Genomic DNA, 23,663 nt, shown 5'->3' on the forward strand with positions numbered 1-23,663 from the left:
AGCAGTACACTGATCCTCCCAGTGAAGAGCTGTGCAGTAGGGCATCAGTACAAGTCTTCATAGGTGTGCGCACAGGGTGTGCCAGGTGTGCCCAGGCACACCCTAATCACCCTGTGCAGCACAGATTCCCTCTACTGCCCTGGCTCCCCTCCCCCTTACCCCCACAGCTCTTCTGGCTTCCCTTCTCTTGCTGTGGGGATGTTTCATGATGAGTGGGGAAAGAGGCCGGTAAATATATAATTTACCAGCCCCCTCCCTTTCTGAATGGACATCGTGAGTGATCGGTAGTGTGTGTTTGAGCTTTGGTGTGCACACCCTAATGCAATAGGCTGCGCACACCTATGCAAGTCTTGGCCATTGAGTGACAAGTAGGCTGTACTCCCAGCACAGCCAGAAAACTGACCATACTGGGATAGATCTGCTTCTATGCCTAGTGGGGTCAGTTTGAAATGGAAAGCAGGAGGACTGGCAGGATCCACAAAGGAAGCAATGCAATGAGAACAGCATACTTGTTTACACAATTACATGGTACAACAGACATGTATCATGAACATGAAATGTTGGGGTAATATACATTTTAAGCCAGCTGAACTGACTAAAAAGAACTGAAATCTTGATACTGTTGGCTATTGCATTTCATCATTCCTTGTTGTATTTATTTTATTGAAAAAGCCTCTCTCTCTATTTTTTATTTATTTTTTCCTTCCTAGGAGGCATCTTCTGAACTGGGAGCTAAGAAAAACGCTTATCCTGGAGGAACCACACAACAACGATATACATATGTTAACAACTTACGCGCATGCCTTAAAATTCCCAAACTTCCTTTCCACCTCTGCTTCCAACATAAATCTGTCAATGCTGCCAACCGTAGACACACCTTCCTGTATCAGCTCGTAGGTGAACATGAGGCCAAGATTTCCCTGAAACCAGGTAAGCCCTCATAAGTTTTAATGTCTGTGATAGGCCAAACACAAGAACAAACAGGGCTAGATATGGGTTTTTTTAAGGGTCACTGAAATTGTCACTAGGCTTCAGTTCAGCAGCACTCCACAAGACGGGGACCCCTCTCAGCGAAAAGGGAAGGGACCCAGAGTTGTAAATCCAGTCATATACAATCCAATGAGAGTGCCATACAAACGTCCAAGAGTCCCAGGTTATTTATTGATAAAATTGATTCATGGCTCCATTCTGCTATAAATCAATTTTGTTGTTAAATTGCCTTGGATTCCTAATTATCTGTGATAAGCAAATTGTCATAGATCCGATGGCAGTCCCGGGAACTAAAATCTTTGCTGTTCTGAAACAATAAAAGACCTTTGAAATATATCCAATATCACCTTCCAAAAGCCAAGGATGATAACAAAAAGCTGGTCCTTTCTCCCCCTCTCCTCTTTATTATAAGAGAATCACCAGGTGAAAAAGTAAAAAAAACACAGCCACATCTAGGGACTGGCAAGCTACAATATGTCAAATTTGTGTTCTTGGGTTTAGCCACACTTTGATGTTTTTGGTGGGGCTAGCGCCTATGCAACCACCAATACTACAGCCAATACCACCGCCAATGCTTTAGCTCGCGAAGCACTTGTGCAGTCCTGTTCTATCACACTGCCCTCATCTGACCCTAATTATGGCTTTGTTAGCTACCTTTCATAGAGAAATGCATATCTTGACACCTATGTGGTTTAGGTTTGATCTAAAATTGTGAGTGATTTCAGTCGCAGGTGATAAGGAAGCAAGCGTTGAGAAACTGCAACTGGAGATCACTGCTGGACCCAAAGCTGCCTCTAAGATAATTGCCCTGGCTGATGTGCAGAAGGATGAGGAAGAAAACATTGAAGAATCTGCAGCCCTGTCAAAGCTGAAGACCATTCTTGGCATTGATGAAGATAGGAAGGTAAGACTACTGTTTTTTTTTTTTAGTAAGGTAAATAAATTGTAGGCTGTGATAGGTGGGGAGCCTTTCATGTGATTACATGGGTGTGCCAATTTTTTTAAGACATGATTATGGAAGTTTATACCATTTTGGCTTTTATCTTGGCCTCATAGCAGGCTTCTAATGTACACTGTTCAAAAAAATTAAAGGAACTCTTTTTAATCAGAGTATAAGCATCAAGTCAATTAAACTCCCGGGATATTGATCTGGTCGGTTAAGTAGCAGAGGGGGTTGTTAATCAGTTTTAGCTGTAGAAGGTCCTTAACCCATCAGCAGGACCGGTATCTGCTCTTGTGTGCAAGGAGAAACAGGATAAGCACTACCAGAGCCCTACAAAATGACCTCAGCAGGCTACTGATGTGAATGCCTCTGACCAAACAATCAGAAGCAGACTTCATGAGGGTTGCCTGGGGGGCCCGACGTCCTCTAGTGGGCCCTGTGCTCACTGCCCAGAATAGTGGAGTTCGATTGGCATTTGCCATTGAACACCAGAATTGGTAGGTCTGCCACTGGTGCCCTGTGCTTTTCACAGATGAGAGCAGGCTCACTCTGAGCACATGTGACAGATGTGAAAGGGTCTAGAGAAGCCATGGAGAACAATATGCTGCCTGTAACATTGTTTAGCATGACCGGATTGGTGGTGGGTCAGTGATAGTCTGAGGAGGCATATCCATGGAGAGACGCACAGAACTTTACAGGCTAGACAATGGCACCCTGACTGCCATTAGGTATCGGAATTAAATCCTTGGACCCATTGTCAGACCCTACCCTTGTGCAGTGGGTTCTGGGTTCCTCCTGGTGCATGACAATGGCTGGCCTCATGTGGTGAGAGTATGCAACCAGTTCCTGGAGGATGAAGGAATTGATACCACTGAATGGCCCCCATGCTCGCTTGACCCAAATCCAATAGAACACCTCTGGAACATGTGTCGGTCCATCCGCCGCTGCCATATTGCACCTCAGTCTGTTCAGACTGTACAATGCCAGTGTTTGTTCTGTGGGCCTGTTTAGCAATGACAGTAAATAGAGGGATGAACAGCAAAGCAAACAGAAAAGGGCTGGTTTAACTTTTGTTCTAATGCATTGCTTGTTTTGTAGGAAAAACTGGGAGCCGTTTAAAAAAGTAACCTTGATGGTAGGCACACATTGAGTGCCTTTTAAATTTGACAGCTCTATGATACAGGATATAATTTGCAATACAACTTTTGAGCCCTAGAACATTACATATGGGCCCCAGAGTAACAGCCATTACAGCCAATATATTGTGACACTGGAGTATTTAGAACAATTCCACACTGAAACCGGAGTACCCAGTATAATAATGCTACCCTGAAACTTGGTTATCTAATATCATTTCACACTAAAATGTGGGTGTAGGTGTAGTTTAGCCCCCCTGAAAGGGTGGTGCTGTCCAGTTGCCAGAATGCAGGAAAGGTGGAGGACAGAGGGGAAACCAGGTTCCTCCATTGGGTGCCATTAGGGGAGCAGCTGTCCAATTGAACACTGCTGCCCTGACTGATCTGGTGGTTATCTTTGATGTGGGCGGTGCTTATGAATAGCATTGTCCCCTTTGGGTTGTTGCCCATTCTGTGTAGTGGGTAGGTCAGGCACAGATCCTCTGCCAGCTAGGGACAGTATAGGGTCAACTCCCTGTGGAGGAGGGATAGCGTAGAAACTGTCGCTGTGTCCTGAGCAGTAGCCTTCCTTACTCAAGGGCTCTGTTGACGGTCTGCCGTCCAACCGCCTCCTCTGATGATTGCTATCAGGTGTCTACAGTGGGCACCTTTGCTCCTCGTCCGGTTCCTTGTAAGTGCTTCGGTCTGGTGTGGCCGTGTCTGCAGAGTTTGTTGTTCTCTCTCAAAAATACCATGTTAATATATGTTGCTGCATCAACCAGTCTCCTTATGAGTTCTATTGCCCTGTGGACAGTGAGCTTGGGACACACCTACACCCAGATAAATGCCACATTGAAACTTGAGCTCCAAGAGTAATGACACATTGAGATTTAAACCCCAGAAGAAGTTGACCATGCATAATAGGTCCACACTAAAACTTGAGCACCCAGTAAAATGCCTCTATAATGTAAGTACTCAATATACTACACTAAAAGCTGAGTAGCCCAAATAATGCCACACTGAAATTTGACTACCCAGTATAATGGCACATTAAAAACTTGAGCTCCAACAATAATGCCGCATTGAGACTTGAGCCACCAGAATATACTGAGCATATATAATAATACCACACTTGAGCACCCAGTATAATGCCTCTAAAATATAAGCACCCAATATATCACAACACCAAAGGCTTAGCACCCTGAACATCGCAACAGTGTGACACTTAAACGTAGGGCCCCTGAACAATGCCACACAAACACACTTGGTCACCAGAATATTAACATATTGATCCCTGGGCTTTCAAGGTAAATGTGGTTCTCCCCGATTAAATTGCTGCACAGGCACATTGATCTGGTGTTGTTAGAGGCTATTAGAAATATGGGGTACTTTGATAATCACTATGTGTATTTGTTATCACATTCCAGGCGAGAAATATAACCATGTCCCGTAAAAGACCTCATTTACAGGACGCTGGAGCAAGGAAAGGAAAGAAACAGTCCAGCAGCAGCAGCAGCAGCAGCAGCAGCTCCTCGAGCAGTGCTCATAAATCCAAGCAACACCAGGGCAAATGGAAATCCAAACAGCACTCATTGGAAAAGCAGCAGCACAAAAAACAACATAACCTTCGGCAAAGCAGCAGTAGCAGCAGCAGCAGCAGTAGCAACAGCGACAATACCAGCAGCAGCAGCAGCAGTAGCAGTTCCAGCAGCAGCAGCAGCAGCAGCAGCAGCAGCAGCAGCAGTAGCAGTGGCAATAAACATAAAGGACAAAAAGGACCTAAAGCAAATAAAGGACATAAAGGACATGAAGGAGACAGACATAACAAGCATAATAGCAGTAGTAGCAGCAGCAGCAGCAGCGGTAGCAGCAGCTCCAGCCAAAGCAGTAGCAGCAGTAGCAGCAGCTCCAGCCAAAGCAGAAAAGGTGGAAAGCACTCCCATCAATATCAAAATAAGCAGCTGCACTCTCATCACTCAAGAAGGAAGTTGCGCCGATCCAACTTGGCCAACGGTGAAGACAGCGAAGAGGTAATATTAACATCATGTATTTTATAGAATTTGTGACCTTGTCTATCTATTAATGCCTTGTACCCCCAATAGCACTTTCCTTTGCTCTCCCCACTCTGTTTAGCCGCTAGGAGCAAAGAAACTGGGTAGGGGCCACCTGGGCACAGGCAAGCATGGAACTCATTACCCTTTCGCCAATGTGACAGCATTGATGCATAGAGATTGGTTTCTCAGGCCCCAATACCGTCAGATAGGGATAAGAAGAGAGTTCTCAGTAAAATGCAATGTCCACTTGGACCCCTCTCCCTGTAAAAACTATAGTATGTCCAAAAATGTATCTGTAAGAAAAAACGTAGATTATAGGATTACCTTTTATACAAACCATAGTCCACAATGCTGGCTGTGACATCATTTTTCCAGGAACATTCTTAGGGAATGCAGACCAGGATAATTGTCATATGGAGACCCTCCAGTCTATTTGCAAGAATACCTTCTTGCCAGACTTCGGGGGCTCTAAATTTCCCAAGATCATGTCAGAAGGAGTGTTAACCTAAGGTGATAAGGTAAGTATAAAATCTAACTTTTGTTATTTACAGGTTCATTTTTGGACATATTATAGCAACATTTTTTACAGGGAACGGAGGCCCAGACATTATAAATGGACCTTGCATATTACTTTAGTTTTCACTTTAAGCTCTAACTAGCATTTTCTCACTGGGACAAGATGTTTTGGATGGCAGATAATTATGTACTTTCATTGGCTGTCATTAAAGAAGACACAGCTTCTTTTTTATGGTTATTACTGAATTAGTGAGTAACTGAATGAAAAAAAAATTAAAGCCAACAAATTCCTAACTATGCATAAAGATACTTTATGATAATACTAATAAATAGTAACAATAATTTTAAATGTATATTATACCCCATATGATTGCCACGTTATTGGCAAATATTTAACCTGAAGCTGAAGTTTAGGTATTGCAATTTTTACATGGCTACATTGGTCCATCTTGGAACCATTGTAGCTATGTATGAAATGGGCATACCCTCGAAATGCATCAGCATCTACAGATCTTTTGTGGTGCCATTATAGCCCATTTGGGGGTATGAACAGTGATTCTGGTGGCACTTTTCCTAAAACAAGTGATAAAACTTCACATTGTTTATTTCACTTTTACTCTCTGTGATAGGGTGAATCTCCTGACCCTCATAGGCAGCAATAAAAACCTGACAAGTGTTCTGATCCCTCTTCACTCTATCCAAAACAAAAGAAAAATTACTTTTTTTTTATGCATTAATGATATATATTATTTTCAAAGGTGGAACTTTATCAGCTACGTTTTAGAAGACCTCATACTAAGGTAAAGGCTCTTTTTTTTTTATTTCATTATATTTCTTTGTAAGTAGGTGATAATCTTCTCTGGGTATCTGACTGGTTGGCATTTTTGCCTTGCAGGGCTTAATTAATTTGAGTTGGTTTTCTTCCACTCACACAAATAAATGACCCTCAACTGAATTCCCTATTCTGCTAAAATCAATCACAAAGCTGGGTTGAGAAAGTTGGAGGGTTGCATGTGCAGACTAGGGCTCTTTGGAACGTAGTGGTAAGATGGACGCTAGAACCCCCTCCCAATGTGAGAGACAAATAAACAAGGCTTACTTTGTCCCAGTTGTTAACCAATGCACAGTGAATAAATGTTTCCACCTGGATAGATGTTGAATAAGAGGCCCAACAATTGGTCTTGGGTGGGAGTTCTCTGTCATTCATGGGAGCAAGCAACACAGTCCCAAAAAAAAAAAAAAACCCAAGACCACTGAATGACTTAATAAATAATATGAATCAGATATCTAAAAGAAAAATGTTCTGCAATGAAGTTTAGAAGTGTGACTGGTATTCATGTGGACCGTGTGTTTTTGGGCTAAAGATTACTGTAGGTATTTCCACCAGCTTGAACGCAATTTCCTCCTTACACCTAAAGTAATAATATCCAATTTGTAGATGGGATTTCCCAGGATTCCCTAGTCTTAGAGTTGACTCATAAACTTTTAAAGTCTGTAGGGAGAACAATTTGATTTTACCCTATATGCATTTCATCTGTGTACGCATATTGTTTATTCATATGCTATATGGTCATAGATGGTCACACGCCTCATATAATGTCCCAAACCTTTTTCTTTTGTTTCTGCATACAGGGATGGAGATTTACAATATGTTTTGTAATCTCATTCAAAGTCACACCCCCTCTCCCCCTTGCCCCATTATACAGGGATGGAGATACAATATAAGTTGTAATCTCATTTAAAGTCCCACCCTTCTCCCCCTTTTTTGTATCTGTAGGGAGCCATATGACATACAATTTGTAGATGTGATTTCCCAGGATTTCCTAGTCTTGAAGTTAGCTCAACAAATATCAAAATCTGTAGACAGCCTTATGATATCCAATTCATAGGTGGGATTTCCCAGGATTCCCTAGTCTTAGAGTTGACTCATAAGCTATAAAAATCTGTAAGGAGCCTACTGATATCCAATTTGTAGATGGGATTTCCCAGGATTTCCTAGTCTTGAAGTTAGCTCAACAAATATCAAAATCTGTAGACAGCCTTATGATATCCAATTCATAGGTGGGATTTCCCAGGATTCCCTAGTCTTAGAGTTGACTCATAAGCTATAAAAATCTGTAAGGAGCCTACTGATATCCAATTTGTAGATGGGATTTCCCAGGATTTCCTAGTCTTGAAGTTAGCTTAACAAATATCAAAATCTGTAGACAGCCTTATGATATCCAATTCATAGGTGGGATTTCCCAGGATTCCCTAGTCTTAGAGTTGACTCATAAGCTATAAAAATCTGTAAGGAGCCTACTGATATCCAATTTGTAGATGGGATTTCCCAGGATTTCCTAGTCTTGAAGTTAGCTCAACAAATATCAAAATCTGTAGACAGCCTTATGATATCCAATTCATAGATGGGATTTCCCAGGATTCCCTAGTCTTAGAGTTGACTCATAAACTTTTAAAGTCTGTAGGGAGAACAATTTGATTTTACCCTATATGCATTTCATCTGTGTACGCATATTGTTTATTCATATGCTATATGGTCATAGATGGTCACACGCCTCATATAATGTCCCAAACCTTTTTCTTTTGTTTCTGCATACAGGGATGGAGATTTACAATATGTTTTGTAATCTCATTCAAAGTCACACCCCCTCTCCCCCTTGCCCCATTATACAGGGATGGAGATACAATATAAGTTGTAATCTCATTTAAAGTCCCACCCTTCTCCCCCTTTTTTGTATCTGTAGGGAGCCATATGACATACAATTTGTAGATGTGATTTCCCAGGATTTCCTAGTCTTGAAGTTAGCTCAACAAATATCAAAATCTGTAGACAGCCTTATGATATCCAATTCATAGGTGGGATTTCCCAGGATTCCCTAGTCTTAGAGTTGACTCATAAGCTATAAAAATCTGTAAGGAGCCTACTGATATCCAATTTGTAGATGGGATTTCCCAGGATTTCCTAGTCTTGAAGTTAGCTCAACAAATATCAAAATCTGTAGACAGCCTTATGATATCCAATTCATAGGTGGGATTTCCCAGGATTCCCTAGTCTTAGAGTTGACTCATAAGCTATAAAAATCTGTAAGGAGCCTACTGATATCCAATTTGTAGATGGGATTTCCCAGGATTTCCTAGTCTTGAAGTTAGCTCAACAAATATCAAAATCTGTAGACAGCCTTATGATATCCAATTCATAGGTGGGATTTCCCAGGATTCCCTAGTCTTAGAGTTGACTCATAAGCTATAAAAATCTGTAAGGAGCCTACTGATATCCAATTTGTAGATGGGATTTCCCAGGATTTCCTAGTCTTGAAGTTAGCTCAACAAATATCAAAATCTGTAGACAGCCTTATGATATCCAATTCATAGGTGGGATTTCCCAGGATTCCCTAGTCTTAGAGTTGACTCATAAGCTATAAAAATCTGTAAGGAGCCTACTGATATCCAATTTGTAGATGGGATTTCCCAGGATTTCCTAGTCTTGAAGTTAGCTCAACAAATATCAAAATCTGTAGACAGCCTTATGATATCCAATTCATAGGTGGGATTTCCCAGGATTCCCTAGTCTTAGAGTTGACTCATAAACTTTAAAAATCTGTAGGGAGCCTAATGATATTTGATGTGTAGGTTGGATTTCCCAGTATTTCCTACTCTTAGAGTTGACTCATAAACTATCAAAACCTGCAGGGAGCTTGGGGTTAAATTATAGGTATCCCCACCAATGTTTCTAAATTAGAGGTTCAATTTTTGGCGAAAGACCAGAAAGTATAGTTGATGTCCCTATAGATGCCTGGGGACATGCCCTGCTTCTTCTTACTGCAATAGCAATGATTATGAGGATAATGTTACACAGAATAAAACGAGTTAACGTGCAGTAGTCACAATATCATCACGGTCAGCCGTGGTGTCTTCCACCTCTAACCAAATACTCCATACTTTGGTGAATTTCTGGGGGCACCCCCTATTGGTGTAGGCATCTTTATATAATGGTATTACAGAGTTGAAATTTTCATAGTTGGCTTGTTGGTCAGCAACAATACTGAAATGTTTTTGTACCGCACAGCAGCTTCTTATGTTATGTTATCTTTTAAATGCTATGATGTCTCCTAATGGCACAACTTCTCTAAATCAGACTATAAAGACAGCATCTGGCCAAGTCCACTCAGCTCGGTCCAGCAGCAGCAGTAGCAGTAGCAGCAGCAGCAGCAGCAGCAGCAGCAGTAGCAGCAGCAGTGGATCTAATGGAAAACATCAGCATAGTGTAAGTAGACCAATCTATTACTTCTGACTAGGACAAAACTATTAATATGGCAGCCTTGCCACCCATCTGAATGGTTAGTATTGCCCCATGTCCTTTTTCTGCTTTATTAAATTCTCCTTTGTTCGTGGCCGCAAATATCAGTCAAGGCATGTATTTTCCCTTTTTATTTTTGGTCTCAGTCAGGCCTTGCCCCACACGGCATGTTGGAGTAGCTCCCAACTATCCCTCATTTGAAGAAACTGTCCCTATTTTGGGAACAAATGTCTCTTTCCTCTTAAGTTGCCACTCTTTTTTTGGTCTCATAGACCTCTACATAAAACATGCCACACCATACTTCCACCAAAAATATTATAGTACACTATGGGGGAGCTTTCCTAAAACTGGTGCGCACAGAACCTGGTGCAGAACCAATCAGCTTCCAGGTTTTATTGTCAAAGCTTAATTGAATAAGCTGCATTTGGAAGCTGATTGGCTACTATGCACAGCTACACCAGATTCTGTGTGCACCAGTTTTGGCAATCCTCCCCTAAACTTTTAATCCAACCTTAAAATGAATGCATCTGGTTTTTGAAAAGCCATTGTAGAAGAAAAGTAGTGATGAAATGAATACATCTGTGGGTTTAAGCACCCATTTTTGTAAATGTATTCTTTGCAGTAGACATACCCGGGGGGAGTATCAGCGGCATGTTCTTTGTCCACAAACTTTGAGCTAAAAAGTGTCCTTCTTGCTCCTTTCAAAAAGTTGGGAGGTGTGTGTAAGATATCTACTACAACATGGGGGAGATCTGTGACTTGTCATGGGACTTTGGACATGACAATTGCATGATAAGTCGCAGCTCATTCTTTTCAATGTCACCCGTTCAGATTGGTGTAACTTAAGGTTGCAGCAATTTCGAAAAGGTGCCTGCACTACTTTGATACTTTGTGACAACTTAGGTTCAGAGAGAGTATAGTCAGATCAAAGTCATACTTTAAAGTTGCATTGGAAATCATGCGACTTTGGAGTCGTGCAAGTATGAACGGAGCTTAAGGCTCCATTCACACATAGGCGCTTTGGAACGCGGGCAGAATCGTGGCATCTGCCCGCGATCCGAAACGCCTATGCGTGAATGGAGCCTTAAGTGTAGAACTAGCCTTTAAAGGGAGTATGTACCTAATATTATGCTTTGTTTTCTTTTTCAGTCCCAAGTAAATAAGCATAAGTCTCCCAGCTGGGTTATCACCGCTCAGGCAATCAGAGCTGACAACACCAAGCAAGGTTACCAAGTCATTGTGTACACTCACTATCACTCATACAAGCCCGAGGTACAAGTCTTCGTGGTGGACATCAATAAAGAAAGCCGCTGGAGAGTTTGTATGAAGGCAGGATTGCAAAGCCTACGTAAAGCACAGGTAAAGATCTTACTAGAATTTGTATTAGGTTTGTGGATCATAACAGATTAATGTTGGCCTTACTAAGCTCACGACAGGTTTCAGCCAAATTATGCACATCATGATAGCTGGGTGTCGATTATACTGGTCCCATTTATACCAGTAGCATGGTGGCTTAGTGGTTTGCATGCCTGCCATGCCGCATGAGGGTCCTTGGGTTGAATCTCAACTAGTACACTACCTACACAGAGTTTGCATGTTCTGCTTGCACTCCAAAGATGGTGGGTTAATTGGATTCTGTCTAAAACTGGCCCTAGTATGAATGTGAGATAGGGACCCCTGTGAGATAAGGCCCTTTTGAATGTGAGATAAGACCCCTTTCACACCAGCGGACCACCCATTGATCTCTACGGGGTGGCAGATGTCAGCAGACATGTGCCTACTGACACCCGCTGGGCATCTGATCCAATAAAATCCGCTAAAAATAGACTTATGGCGATATGTTCACCATCCAACCAGCAGATAAGATGACAATCAGATGAAAACGGACATGAGGTCTATTTCCATCCGACCACCCCACAGAGGAGAGCAGACTGTGTCCGTGTCTGCTCTGCATAGCGGAGCAGACACAGACCTGTCATCTGTCTGCTTAGCGAGGATCAGCGGGGAGATCCCCCTCTGAGCAGACTGATTCTGCTTGGATGAATCTGCTCCATCTGAAAGGGGCTTTAAGGGCAGGAACTGATGAGAATGTACAATATTTAAAGAGCTGCATAAATAGTCAGTGCTCTTTTGCTGGCAGCCACACCCCTCATCATATCACTAGTATCCTGACTCGGATTTGTGTTTGACACCGAGAAGGGGTGTGTCTTGCCAGGTCTCTTACTTAGTGCCAGTTGCTGAGACTACTGGGTCAGGAGGTCAGCCGCTCGGCAAGGGAGCCATTTACAGAATGCTTTTCTTTTCTCAATGAATGCAAAGCATTTTCTGATTGGAAAATATGGAGAAGTGAGGCTGTAAAGTTACCATATCCACCTTGTCCAATTTGAGAATGATTCGTATTCATTGAGAAAATGCAATGCATTCTCTGAGTGGCACCTGTGTCGAATGGGCAACCTCCTGTGTTCAGAAAGCAGCACGTCAACCCCTCAGAATAGGACCCGGAAGCTAGTGGAGATCACTGGAGTAGTCGTTCTACTCATAGGTGTGCACACAGGGTGTGCCATGTGTGCCTGGGCACACCTATTCACCCTGTGTGGCACAGATTCCCTCTGTTTAGACCCCTGCTATTTCACCAAAGCTCCTAAAAAATTAAATAATTAAAATAAAAACTACTGACACCGTCCACTGCAATACTGACACCAATCTCTGCCCTTATGACACCATCCACTGCTCTACTGATACCGTCAGCATATATACACATGCACACACACACATATGTGTTTGAGCTTTGGGGTGCACACCCTAATACACTAGGCTGTGCACACCTATGTGTCTACTACAGCGATTTCCAGCTTCTGGAGGGATCCCACAGGTATGGTAAATGCATAGTTACATTGATCTGAACTGAAATACTGTAACTATGTAAATAAAAAAGCCATACCTGGAATTCTTCTTTAAGACTATGAAAATGGAGGTGGTTAGTACAATGTCTGCCAAAATGTACATCCATTCTGTGACTTCAAATGAACTTTGTCTCTAGCTTGTTTCACATGGTGAACCTACTGATGACCAATGTCGGCCATATGTTGAAAAGCCTACGTTGGCTCATTAATGGCTTTTGCAGACCATAAAGTACATTGCACCCCAAGATAATGATGCAAACAAACTGAATTCTGCTTATCTCTTTGTGGTCCAGGCTACAGTGAAATGGGGTGTGAACTGTCAGCAATACAAAGCTACCATCTCTGCTCAGCTTGGACTTCTTGGCATGCAGCCTGCAATGAGAGTGAACTTTGCCTGGCCTAGAATCCCATCCAAACTGAGTTACGCCGGACAAGCGTAAGATTTAGTTACATACTATTTTTGGCTACAATCCTAATAAAAAATCATTGATATTACATTATTACTACACTACAGTGATCATCTTAAAGTGGTTGTAAACCTCAGACATGAAATATGAACAAAGCATATAACTCCATAGTGCGTGCTTGTCTCAATCCAGAGCACTGAGTGTAATTTCTCTCTGCTGCCTCCTTCCTCTGCTATTAGCATAAATAACTTCTGACAAGTTTTCCTGACACCAAGAGGTAAAAAGGTGACAACGAAGGGAGCTCTAGCACACAGCCTGTGATTGACAGCCTCAGCTCTGTTCCTGTGTGCTGTGTGAAGGGGGTGTGTCCCTTCCCTCCAATCAGCTCTCAGAGCTCCCCTCGCTGAGCTCTGCAGAGTGTAATTTCAGCTCCCTGCCTACTGCTTTCTGAAAGCTCAGAAGAGCTGTATAAATTCTGCATTCAAAGAGCTGTAAAGAAGAGAAAACTGGAGATAAACAGGTACAACTTATGTAGGAGAATTTGTTTCATCTCTGTGTATAACCCGTTTACAACCTCTTTAAAGGAAACCTATCTTTCCATGAACATAGGAGGTTTTATTGTTGATCTCCTTTTCAAAAGACTTCTTGCCTGGCTTTTTCTTTAGGACTTTCTGAGTTGCAGACTTACAACAAATGTGCAGTAAGTGAGGTCATTGTAGGTTCATAGCTCCTTATACAGAAAAGTGAGTTGGGTGACATCACTTACAGATAAGGAATACAGTAGTGTCCTCTCTCCACTTATGTCCTGCTGAATAGACAATGAAAGAGCAGCAGCAGACTGATAGGGTCACCTCTCCGCCCACTCTGTTCTCTCCTCCAAATGGCATATTTGTTACACAATTGAATACAGCACACATGCACACCCTTTTGGCTCCCAGTACTGCCCCCCAACCTCTTCAAGTTACTGTACAGGTACATGCACAGTGCTGATACCAAGTCAAATTCAGATACTTACACTAGTTGGATTAAAAAAATACATTTAATGCTTTAAATGAATGAATAGCTGCTGTAATTTGTGTATTTTATGTTATCTGCCTGGGGTTAAGCTTTAATAGTTCTAGTTTTATAATGCAATAATGGGCAATAATGTATATAGTATTTAAAATCAATTCTGCTGTTTCAGAGCCTCATGGTGGGTACCTGGAGCTGCCTACATGCTAGGATTCAACAAAATATCTCAGAAGAACCCATCAAGACAAGCTACAGTCATCGTCTCTCTCATCAACCCAAGACTTGCCAATGTTATGATCAAACTGCCACATGTAAGAGACGCTTTCATTCACCTTTTTCTATTGCCATAGTCTTTTGGATAAGTACTGTAGTAATAGTGGGCATAGCTTATCAAATGTATCAGAAAACTGGCTGGTATGTGTGATACTTACAGTCTCCTTTTAATGGAAATCCATTGCAAGTGTAGCAAAGAACATATATATTCATTTTACTTGTTAAAATGGTCTATTTTAGAAACATTTGTTGCACTAATGTCATAAGCATTCGTACAAGTTGAATGAAATGCCCCCCCCCCCTTTTTTTTTTTTAATTAATGCCAGCTCCATCTAGTGGCTCAAATGAAAAAAAAAAAAAAAAAAACTATATTGAGTTTCAGCAACTGGGTGGCGCTGACAATACAGGCATTAATCTCTTATAAAGGACCTATCGTTCAACTTGCACAAATGCAACAGATGTTTTATAAATTGACCCCACAGTGTATGTGGACAAAAGCACATATTTCTAGTTTTGAATTGGGAAAGGACTAAAACTTCTGTTGGGTTTTCTATGATAGAGAGATTGACCCTCACTTCCTGTCCTGCTGACAACGGTGAGGGATTGATCCTCACCTCCTGTCCTGCTAAAAACAGTGAGAGATTGACCCTCACTTCCTGTCCTGCTGACAACGGTGAGAGATTGACCCTCACCTCCTGTCCTGCTGCCAACAGTGAGAGATTGACCCTCACCTCCTGTCCTGCTGACAACGGTGAGAGATTGACCCTCCCCTCCTGTCCTGCTGACAACGGTGAGAGATTGACCCTCCCCTCCTGTCCTGCTGACAACGGTGAGAGATTGATCCTCACTTCCTGTCTTGCTGACAACGGTGAGATATTGACCCACACCTCCTGTCCTGCTGACAACGGTGAGAGATTGACCCTCCCCTCCTGTCCTGCTGACAACGGTGAGAGATTGATCCTCACTTCCTGTCTTGCTGACAACGGTGAGATATTGACCCACACCTCCTGTCCTGCTGACAACGGTGAGAGATTGACCCTCACTTCCTGTCTTGCTGACAACGGTGATAGATTGACCCTCACTTCCTGTCTTGCTGACAACGGTGAGATATTGACCCTCACTTCCTGTCCTGCTGACAACGGTGAGAGATTGACCCTCACTTCCTGTCCTGCTGAAAACGGTGAGAGATTGACCCACAATTCCAGTCTTGCGGACAACGGTGAGAGATTGACCCTCACTTCCTGTCCTGCTGAAAACGGTGAGAGATTGACCCACAATTCCAGTCTTGCGGACAACGGTGAGAGATTGACCCTCACTTCCTGTCCTGCTGACAAAGGTGAAAGATTGACCCTCACTTCCTGTCCTGCTGCCAACAGTGCGATATTGACCCTCACCTCCTGTTCTGCTGCCAACAGTGCAATATTGACCCTCACCTCCTGTCCTGCTGACAACGGTGAGAGATTGACTCACCCTTCCTGTCTTGCTGACAACGGTGAGAGATTGACCCTCACTTCCTGTCTTGCTGACAATGGTGAGAGATTGACCCTCACTTCCTGTCCTGCTGACAACAGTTTCACCAGACAGGAAGTGAGGGAAAATCTGCACCAGGAACCCATACAGAAACAGAGGTTCCCCCTACTTTATAAAGAACAGCATTTCTATGTTAAAATTTGACCAACTCTCCTTACTTCATGACTGGTAATGCATTGTCAGCTGAACAGGACATTGGGCAAATCTCTCTAATGGAGCCCAGGTTTACAAGAAAAAAACCTAGCAGGGGTTATAATCCTTACCCACATTAATCAAAACTAAGAAAATATGTTTTTTCTGGACATACCCTTTTGACTCAATATGTGTGGTACCTGAAAATACACCATAGTTTCTATGAATAAATAGTAGCACGCAAGTGTGCGCTTCCCTCTGCTCTCACCCTCCTGTAACACCTCTGCCTCCAGCTCCTAGTTAGGATAACGACTGTGTGATTGGCTGGCACAACCTTGGTACTGATAGTCAAGGGATCATGTACTGCAAAACTAAACTCAACATTATCAACATAAACTATATTTACTCCTTATGTTGCTTGCCTTAGTAAATAGATAGGGAAGTATATTTTATTTATTTTTTTTCACATTTCTTTAGTTGCTTCCTGGCCTAGACCAAATGATGTCATACATCCCAGGAGACTTCATGGGTATTTTTTCTTTCATCTGGAGGAGGGGCTTTCCTAGCTAAGCACACCCTCTCTCTGGCCACAATGCCTGAGCTAAGAGCAGATGGATTCTAGAAAGTAAATGCTACATGAATCTTCTGCTCTTACTCAAGATGGCCATAGCTAGAAAAGTCGGGGGGTGGCAAATGTGATTTCTTAACAAATATCCAGTAATAAGTAAATAAGTTAACTTGGGTGTAAGAGAAATTGCACCAGAACACACCCACATCCCAGGAGAAGGATTAAAAATAAAATACAGGTGTAGGTTGGTCCAGACTAATTGGTCCGAACCACACCTAGTAAAAATAACGGACTTTAAAGGGTGTGAGTGGTGCAATAACAATAGTTAATAGCCAAGACAAGACATATATAAAAATTCCATTTTATTAATATTCCTTTAAAATTGGTTTGTTTATATAATCAAAGAATACATACAAATATACAATCATAATTAATAAAGATTTCTGGCCCATTGACAAACAAAGCCTGTAAATAGATACAGCCGAGATGGAAAAACTGACGCGTTTCGATGAACAACAAAAAAGGTTCAAAATCTGCTTCCTCAGAGACCCCTTGGGACCCAGACAACTTTACATATGAAGAGAAAGAAAAACAATTGTAATATAACAACATTTCAACACATAAAAATACAGTCACATATCTTGAAATGGCTGATTTCTTAACAAAATAAAGCATAGAGACATGGATGGATAGGTGAGTTTGCTTTGAATATTAAAAACAAATTAAAGTTTATGGGGCTCAGTTACAGTTTAGTTTCGCTTTCATGTAAAATTTCAGGAGATTTTATCAGCGGTATTTAAAAATACATTTCATGAATTGGAAAGGATGACTGGTCTGAAATCAGTTTTTTTTTATTTGGATGGAATTTTGATGAATGTTTCCTATTTTCTATCATGCAGTTCACTCTGTACTACCAAGCCTTCAATCTGCCCTTACCCCTTCCCTTCCCCTGGAGAGTAAATGCTGCTGACCTCCAAGTACCAACTTTTAACGTGTTTGCCGATATTCAGAACACCATAGCAGATCAGCTTCAAGGTAAGGAGAAGTCGATCACGTGAACAGCTTTACCTATAGCTCTTACTCCATTGGCAATTTAATTTTGGCTTAGCTCTATTTATAGACTGTTGTATAACGTAATGAACCAAGGGACGAACAATACAAAAAATGCACCATAATTCCAATTATATTATAAATGGTATATGTATATAGCAAAATCTATGACAGTATCAATTCAAAAGGAAACATATGTTAAAAGAGAAGTATCGCCAAAGCTTATTTGTTCTCCTGTGGGTTACAAGAATACACTTACCTTTGCTCTCCTGTGACCCCAATAGCTTATAGTTGTCAGCTGATGTCACAGAGTCGATCCAGGCTCTTGAAGGGCCATATTGTCAGGATTCCCCCAACTGCCCAATTGACAGCGAATGAAAAACGAATCGTATTACCATATAATTTGGTGCCCACAAATGCACTGTGTTTGCAATCTGCATTTGGGGTGCTTTTATCAATGTATTGGCATCTGCTGAAGATCACAAAGGCACTGCATTTTGAAACGTCTTTCCCAAACCGCATTGTGGTGTGAACTGGTCCTTATACCCAGAAGTGCCAGGTATTGTCGCCAACTGGGACAGAAACAGTAACAGCTAAGGTGCACTAGCAAGGTGCATATAGGCGGTTTGGTGGACCCGTTTGCAATGACATTATCATTTTGCCTTGCATGGGCAAGGTGAAAGTGACTATTAAAGGTGATCTCAAGACCACCTCAAGAATTCTTAAATGATGATCGTATGCGATGATGACTCATTGGTATTCTCTGCTCAAACACTAGGACGTTGCTTAATGGCCAACAGCACGGTGAAAACCTTCAATGATGTTAACTACCTGTACGCAATGCCTGGAAGCTGCAGCCATGTCCTTGCGCAGGACTGCACCGACGAATTTAAATTCATGGTGAGGACCAAGAACTCCCATGAAAATGACGAACACAGAGACATTATTGTTCAACTTGGTGATTTGTAAGTATACCAGTAATCTACTACATTGTTATCCAATATGACTGGGAACACCGTAAGGATAAATTGTGTCCAGCGTTGGCAACGCTCAGTCTATCCTCTCATTAGTTTTTGGTCATTTGGTGGCCACGGATGATGTAATTCCTGTTCAAGGACCCTGAAGTTACAAGGCCCTGAAACCTCAGGGGTTTTGGATAAAATATGTTAAAGGCACATATAATTTTATGGGAAGATTTTAGTTTAAATGAATGGTCTATCAACAGGCTCTCTTTACCTAAGATTCAAAGAGAGGTCTTATCCAAATACTAAAGATATATAATATGTTATATATATATATATACCTTAGCAGAGCCACTTCACAGTCTCTGCTTGTGTGTTTTAGTAAAAACCTGTACTCTTTGTAGTGTTGTCAATGGAAGCGCAACTAATGCTTAGAAGGGTAAATGCTAAAATTTGGTGCCAACCAAGGGCCATTATATTTTTATGTCAATACAGTTATACTATGATGATGAGCTATAGCTTTATTATATGTATTTCATGATAACTTGCACGCCTAATGCTTTGTTTCATGGCTTCCTTCTCTCTTCCCATTTAGTACCATTGATCTACGCACAGAATCTGGAAAGCCTATAGTCTTGGTTAACGGCATTACAATTTCCAAACTGCCTTATGAGCCAAGTGAAGGTACGTATGCTAATGACAACATAGGTATATGGTCATCTAAGCCCTTAGTGAGCCTGGGGGCTATATGTGGTTCTGTGGTAGCTACCCTTTGCAAATCCCAGTGGTGGGAATGGGAGCATTCATTTGCAAATGAGCTGTAAAGACAATCTAAACATCTCATATAACATGTCAGCAGTCTCTGGCTGTCTTCTGCAGCAGCCGATGATGTTGAAAAAAGGCTAAGGTGCAACAATATTCGTATAATAAGTAAGCCTGAACGTGCAGAGGGCAAGGACCCCACAGAGTTTGTGGATAAGTGGCTCCTGAAGCTTTTTGGCAGTTTTTGATGAGGATCTCTCTGCCCAAATTATCCACATCTTAAAATCATAACTGCATTCTCCACTTACATTGGGAGATGTTCTAGTGGTGACCATTTCTTTCCGTAATTGCAAAGCACCAGATGACGATGGGCTTCCCATAGAAGTCTGTAAGAGATATGTCAATATTATCTCACTGCATCTACTAAGGGTGTTAAACTAACCCTTTGACCGAAGCAGTTCTTTTGTTAAAAGGGGGGGAAAGCCTCCTGCAGACCCCAGCTCTTATAGACCATCTACAAGTCCAAAAGATACAGGAGACGTAACACTACCGAACCCTTGGTTATCTACCAGTGCAATCGCATCTGGCGGAATGATACATATTCTGAGATCACTAAACTCCAGTATGTATAAAAATGGGAAGGCGTTTGGGGTAACTCTTCTAAAGCCCATTTTTAGAAGAGGCAATCTGGTACCTTTCCAGGGGTTGCAACCTCAATTTGGACTTCCTAATCATATATACTTTTACTATTTACAACTTCAACATGCGGTTAAGACCCAGATCCAGGTTTCCCAACTGCTTGGCATCTATCTCCCACTCCTTTTTTTAATTTTATTTAACATACCCATACAATATGGGGTTTATTTTCTGTTGTTACACTGTGCTTCTTAACTCCTACTTAGAGGGCTTACCATGTAAAGCAATGGAACTGTGGGATGCAGATGTAGGCTCTATGGTAGAGGATTGATGGGAAACCAATCTAGAATCAGTATGTTCCAGCTGTTTATATTTCTCTCAAATATATATATTGTGTTACGCATCTATTACACCCCCACTAAACTCCATAAAATGGGCTTAATGCGAGACCCAATTAGCAGTAAATTCTGCAGAGACCACGGTGACCCGATTTATGTGCTGTGGTGCTGCTCTAAGCTCCATAGACATTGAACCACGGATGAAGATACCATTAACAGACTGCAGTTAAAATCAAACCAAAACAAAGCCATTTAGGTAAATTGTATGATACTAAGATGCAAACCCATACTAGAGAAGCGGTATCTAGAGCACTGTCCCAGGTCTGTAAGCTAATCATACTGAACTGGAAATCTGAGACTCCTCCAACTCCTCAGGATTGGGTTAGGCCTGTGGGGACCAACCATCGATACGAGTGACTTCTATCTATCAACATCGTGGATGCCCAGATAAATTTGAGAAAGTGTGGGATGGCTGGTTGCACATCCCTTTTCTTGCTCCCATAGACCTGACGTTCCATAGGCTGTCATATAAGCTAACTTCTTCTGCCACTGTTTCTTTAACCGCAGTATTGTACTATAAGTCAACTGCACTGCTGTAGCACCATTCCGATATCTGTAATTGTGCTATAGATTTTTACTGTTTATTTTATATTCTGTATATGACTATTTTTAGGATGTTATATGTCGCAGTGTATGATATGACTGCCAATGGTTATTTGTCTACTCTGAAACCTTTATAATAGGTTTAATAAACTTTTCTTTTTCTGATAAAAAAATATATATTTATACCATTTCTAGCTATCATTTCAGCATTAATATAATCTATATACTTAAATTCCAGATATGAAGTTGGAGGAACAAGATGGAAAGTTTGTGCTATCAGCACCACATTTCGGTATAGAGAAGGTGTCCCATGATGGACGGATAACCGAGGTAATTATAAGTAAAAAAAAAACTGCAGCAGAAGACATGTATGTAGCACATAGGAACCCGTGAAACTCTGTTATGTGATCAAAATTTGAAAAGTAAATGGTGTAACTTGATTGGGTGATATGAGTGACACAGCAAGAGGCTAATAATAGGTCAAATTCAGGTACTTCCTCTGCTTGCATTTAAAACAGACATTGTATTAATGAATACAGGGCTATATTAATTTATGTATTTTATATCTGCCTGGAATTCATATTTAATTATAAAATGAAAAAGCATACTGTAAGAATTTTTTAAGGTAATATAGATAATAATGTAACATTGTATGTACAGGTCCTACCTGCTAACTTTATGAGAGGCAAGATGTGCGGTCTTTGCGGTCGTTTTGATGATGAGACAGAGCAAGAATTCAGAAGGCCTGATGGTTCTACAGCAAAGGATGCCGACAGCTTTGGCCATTCTTGGATCTTGGCGGAAGAAGCCTGCTCAGGAGGTAAGTAGACTACAGACTCGTACACTGGAGCCATGGTATTTCACCCCCTACCTCATAGGATCACTAATGTCACTTCAACAATATTACTAACACTCCATGATGGAGAAGTAGTGATAGAAAAATGCCCCAAGGCCCAGATAAAGACTAGCAAAGGGACACATCCGGCACACAGTTTGGAGATCACTGAGCTAAAAAAATGCTGTATGTGCCCCATAATACACTGATTTTACCTGCCAAGATTAGCGTTTGATATAATTTGCTAGTTGACATGAACACTTATGAACTTGTGGTATTTTTTTGCAGCTTGCAAACTTCAGCGCACTCTGGTGAAGACTGAAAAACCAGAATTTGAGGGATCCAAGTGCTATTCTACCCATCCAGTTCTGAAATGTGCTGAGGGCTGTACTGCAACCTCCACCACCCCTGTCTCTGTTGGCCTGCACTGCCGGTCCACTGGTAAGTTTCAGAAGTATGGGCTTCGAGTTTTTTAGGCTGTACCGTTATCCAACCCAACAATTTCCTAGGTATTGGCCAATATCACAAATCAAAATGGACTGTGGCCTCTGTTGCTATCGTTGCCCAATTTTGTACAGCATAAAGTAATTGCTGCATACATATCATCCATTTTTACTATCTCTGTCTATCTCTGAATCTCTGAATAATTGTCACTGTTGGGTCCCCATTGGAAGATTCCCCTCATCTTCTGTTCCCGGAACTTTGCAAAATTTTAGATTTTCCTTTTCTTTATGTCCTGGTCACGAATAGTAAAGTGAATTTTTTCAGCGGGGACACAGACAGCAGTAAAACCTGACAGGGGGTGTAACTTTTCCTCACTATCCAAATCTAAAAAAACATTTTGACTATACATTCACTTTAAACCAGGCATTCTCAACCAGTGTTCCATGGTTCCCCCAGGAGTTGCTAGGGGTTATCTGAGATATAGCTGATTGACCTGCCATTGGATGGTGCCTGAATAATTACAGGGCAACTTGGAAAAGCCAGTAGCATGACACCATTTATCTTTTCAGCTGTATGTAAGTGCAGCGTTCTGACCACCACTGAGAGGGGGCATTCTTTCCACTGACCATCAATGTAAGGGTCATTTCTCCAATTGATCCAGATGAATTGGTTTTAGTAAGATTTCCGAAAGACCTGACAATTATTTTGGGGTTCCTCTAGTGTAAAATGGTTGACAAAGGCTCTTTAAATTCATGCAATTGGCAATGAAATATCAGTAGTTTGGATTCTTCTGTTTCAAAAATCTATAACTCTAGGGTAAAAAAAACTATGGAGCTAAGATTTCTGGACACTATACTTGGCCTGGGCACTGCATATCATTCTTAAAGATGGCCATTTTGACTTCAGTATTACATTGTATTATTAATCTTGCCAATGACAGTCCTAGTGAAAGTGTGCTACTTTATCTAGTTTTTGAACTGCTGCAAACACAATTTTTTCTTTTGTATGACTTATTCCCTGATTCTTTTGCAGAACTGGAAGAAGACGAGATCCTGGCTGACCTGCCTGAAGATGTCACTGAGACCTTACAAGCTCACACTTCTTGCTCCTGTGGAAACCTGAAGTGCACCCAATAATTCCACGGCTGTTGTCACTGGCCGACCTACATTGTACTTAGAAACTCAAATATGAGCTGTAATGTCAGCCCCAATCAACCCAATCGCACTTTCAAACCAAGTGTATAGTTCTTTATTGTAACCCCTGAAATTGTCAATAAATATTTGCATCCACAAAA

At 41.5% G+C, this 23,663-nt stretch overlaps 1 protein-coding gene across 1 annotated transcript in view; it reads left to right on the top strand.

The window, feature by feature from the left end:
- The window catches only part of LOC309562239 (vitellogenin-A2-like), a 118,828-nt gene extending 95,165 nt beyond the window's left edge, over positions 1 to 23,663 (top strand). Inside the window, exons 43-57 of the mRNA XM_082266360.1 lie at positions 711 to 930; positions 1,716 to 1,894; positions 4,476 to 5,078; positions 6,377 to 6,418; positions 9,754 to 9,882; positions 11,065 to 11,274; positions 13,112 to 13,254; positions 14,409 to 14,547; positions 17,639 to 17,774; positions 18,568 to 18,754; positions 19,347 to 19,435; positions 21,329 to 21,420; positions 21,751 to 21,910; positions 22,214 to 22,366; positions 23,402 to 23,663. Of these exons, the coding sequence (XP_082122486.1) occupies positions 711 to 930; positions 1,716 to 1,894; positions 4,476 to 5,078; positions 6,377 to 6,418; positions 9,754 to 9,882; positions 11,065 to 11,274; positions 13,112 to 13,254; positions 14,409 to 14,547; positions 17,639 to 17,774; positions 18,568 to 18,754; positions 19,347 to 19,435; positions 21,329 to 21,420; positions 21,751 to 21,910; positions 22,214 to 22,366; positions 23,402 to 23,505 (2,586 nt within the window). The 3' untranslated portion in view covers positions 23,506 to 23,663. The remainder of the gene's footprint in view (positions 1 to 710; positions 931 to 1,715; positions 1,895 to 4,475; positions 5,079 to 6,376; positions 6,419 to 9,753; positions 9,883 to 11,064; positions 11,275 to 13,111; positions 13,255 to 14,408; positions 14,548 to 17,638; positions 17,775 to 18,567; positions 18,755 to 19,346; positions 19,436 to 21,328; positions 21,421 to 21,750; positions 21,911 to 22,213; positions 22,367 to 23,401) is intronic.

This window comes from Pelophylax lessonae (assembly GCF_965119305.1).
Source record: "Pelophylax lessonae genome assembly, chromosome: 8".
NCBI lineage: Eukaryota > Metazoa > Chordata > Amphibia > Anura > Ranidae > Pelophylax > Pelophylax lessonae.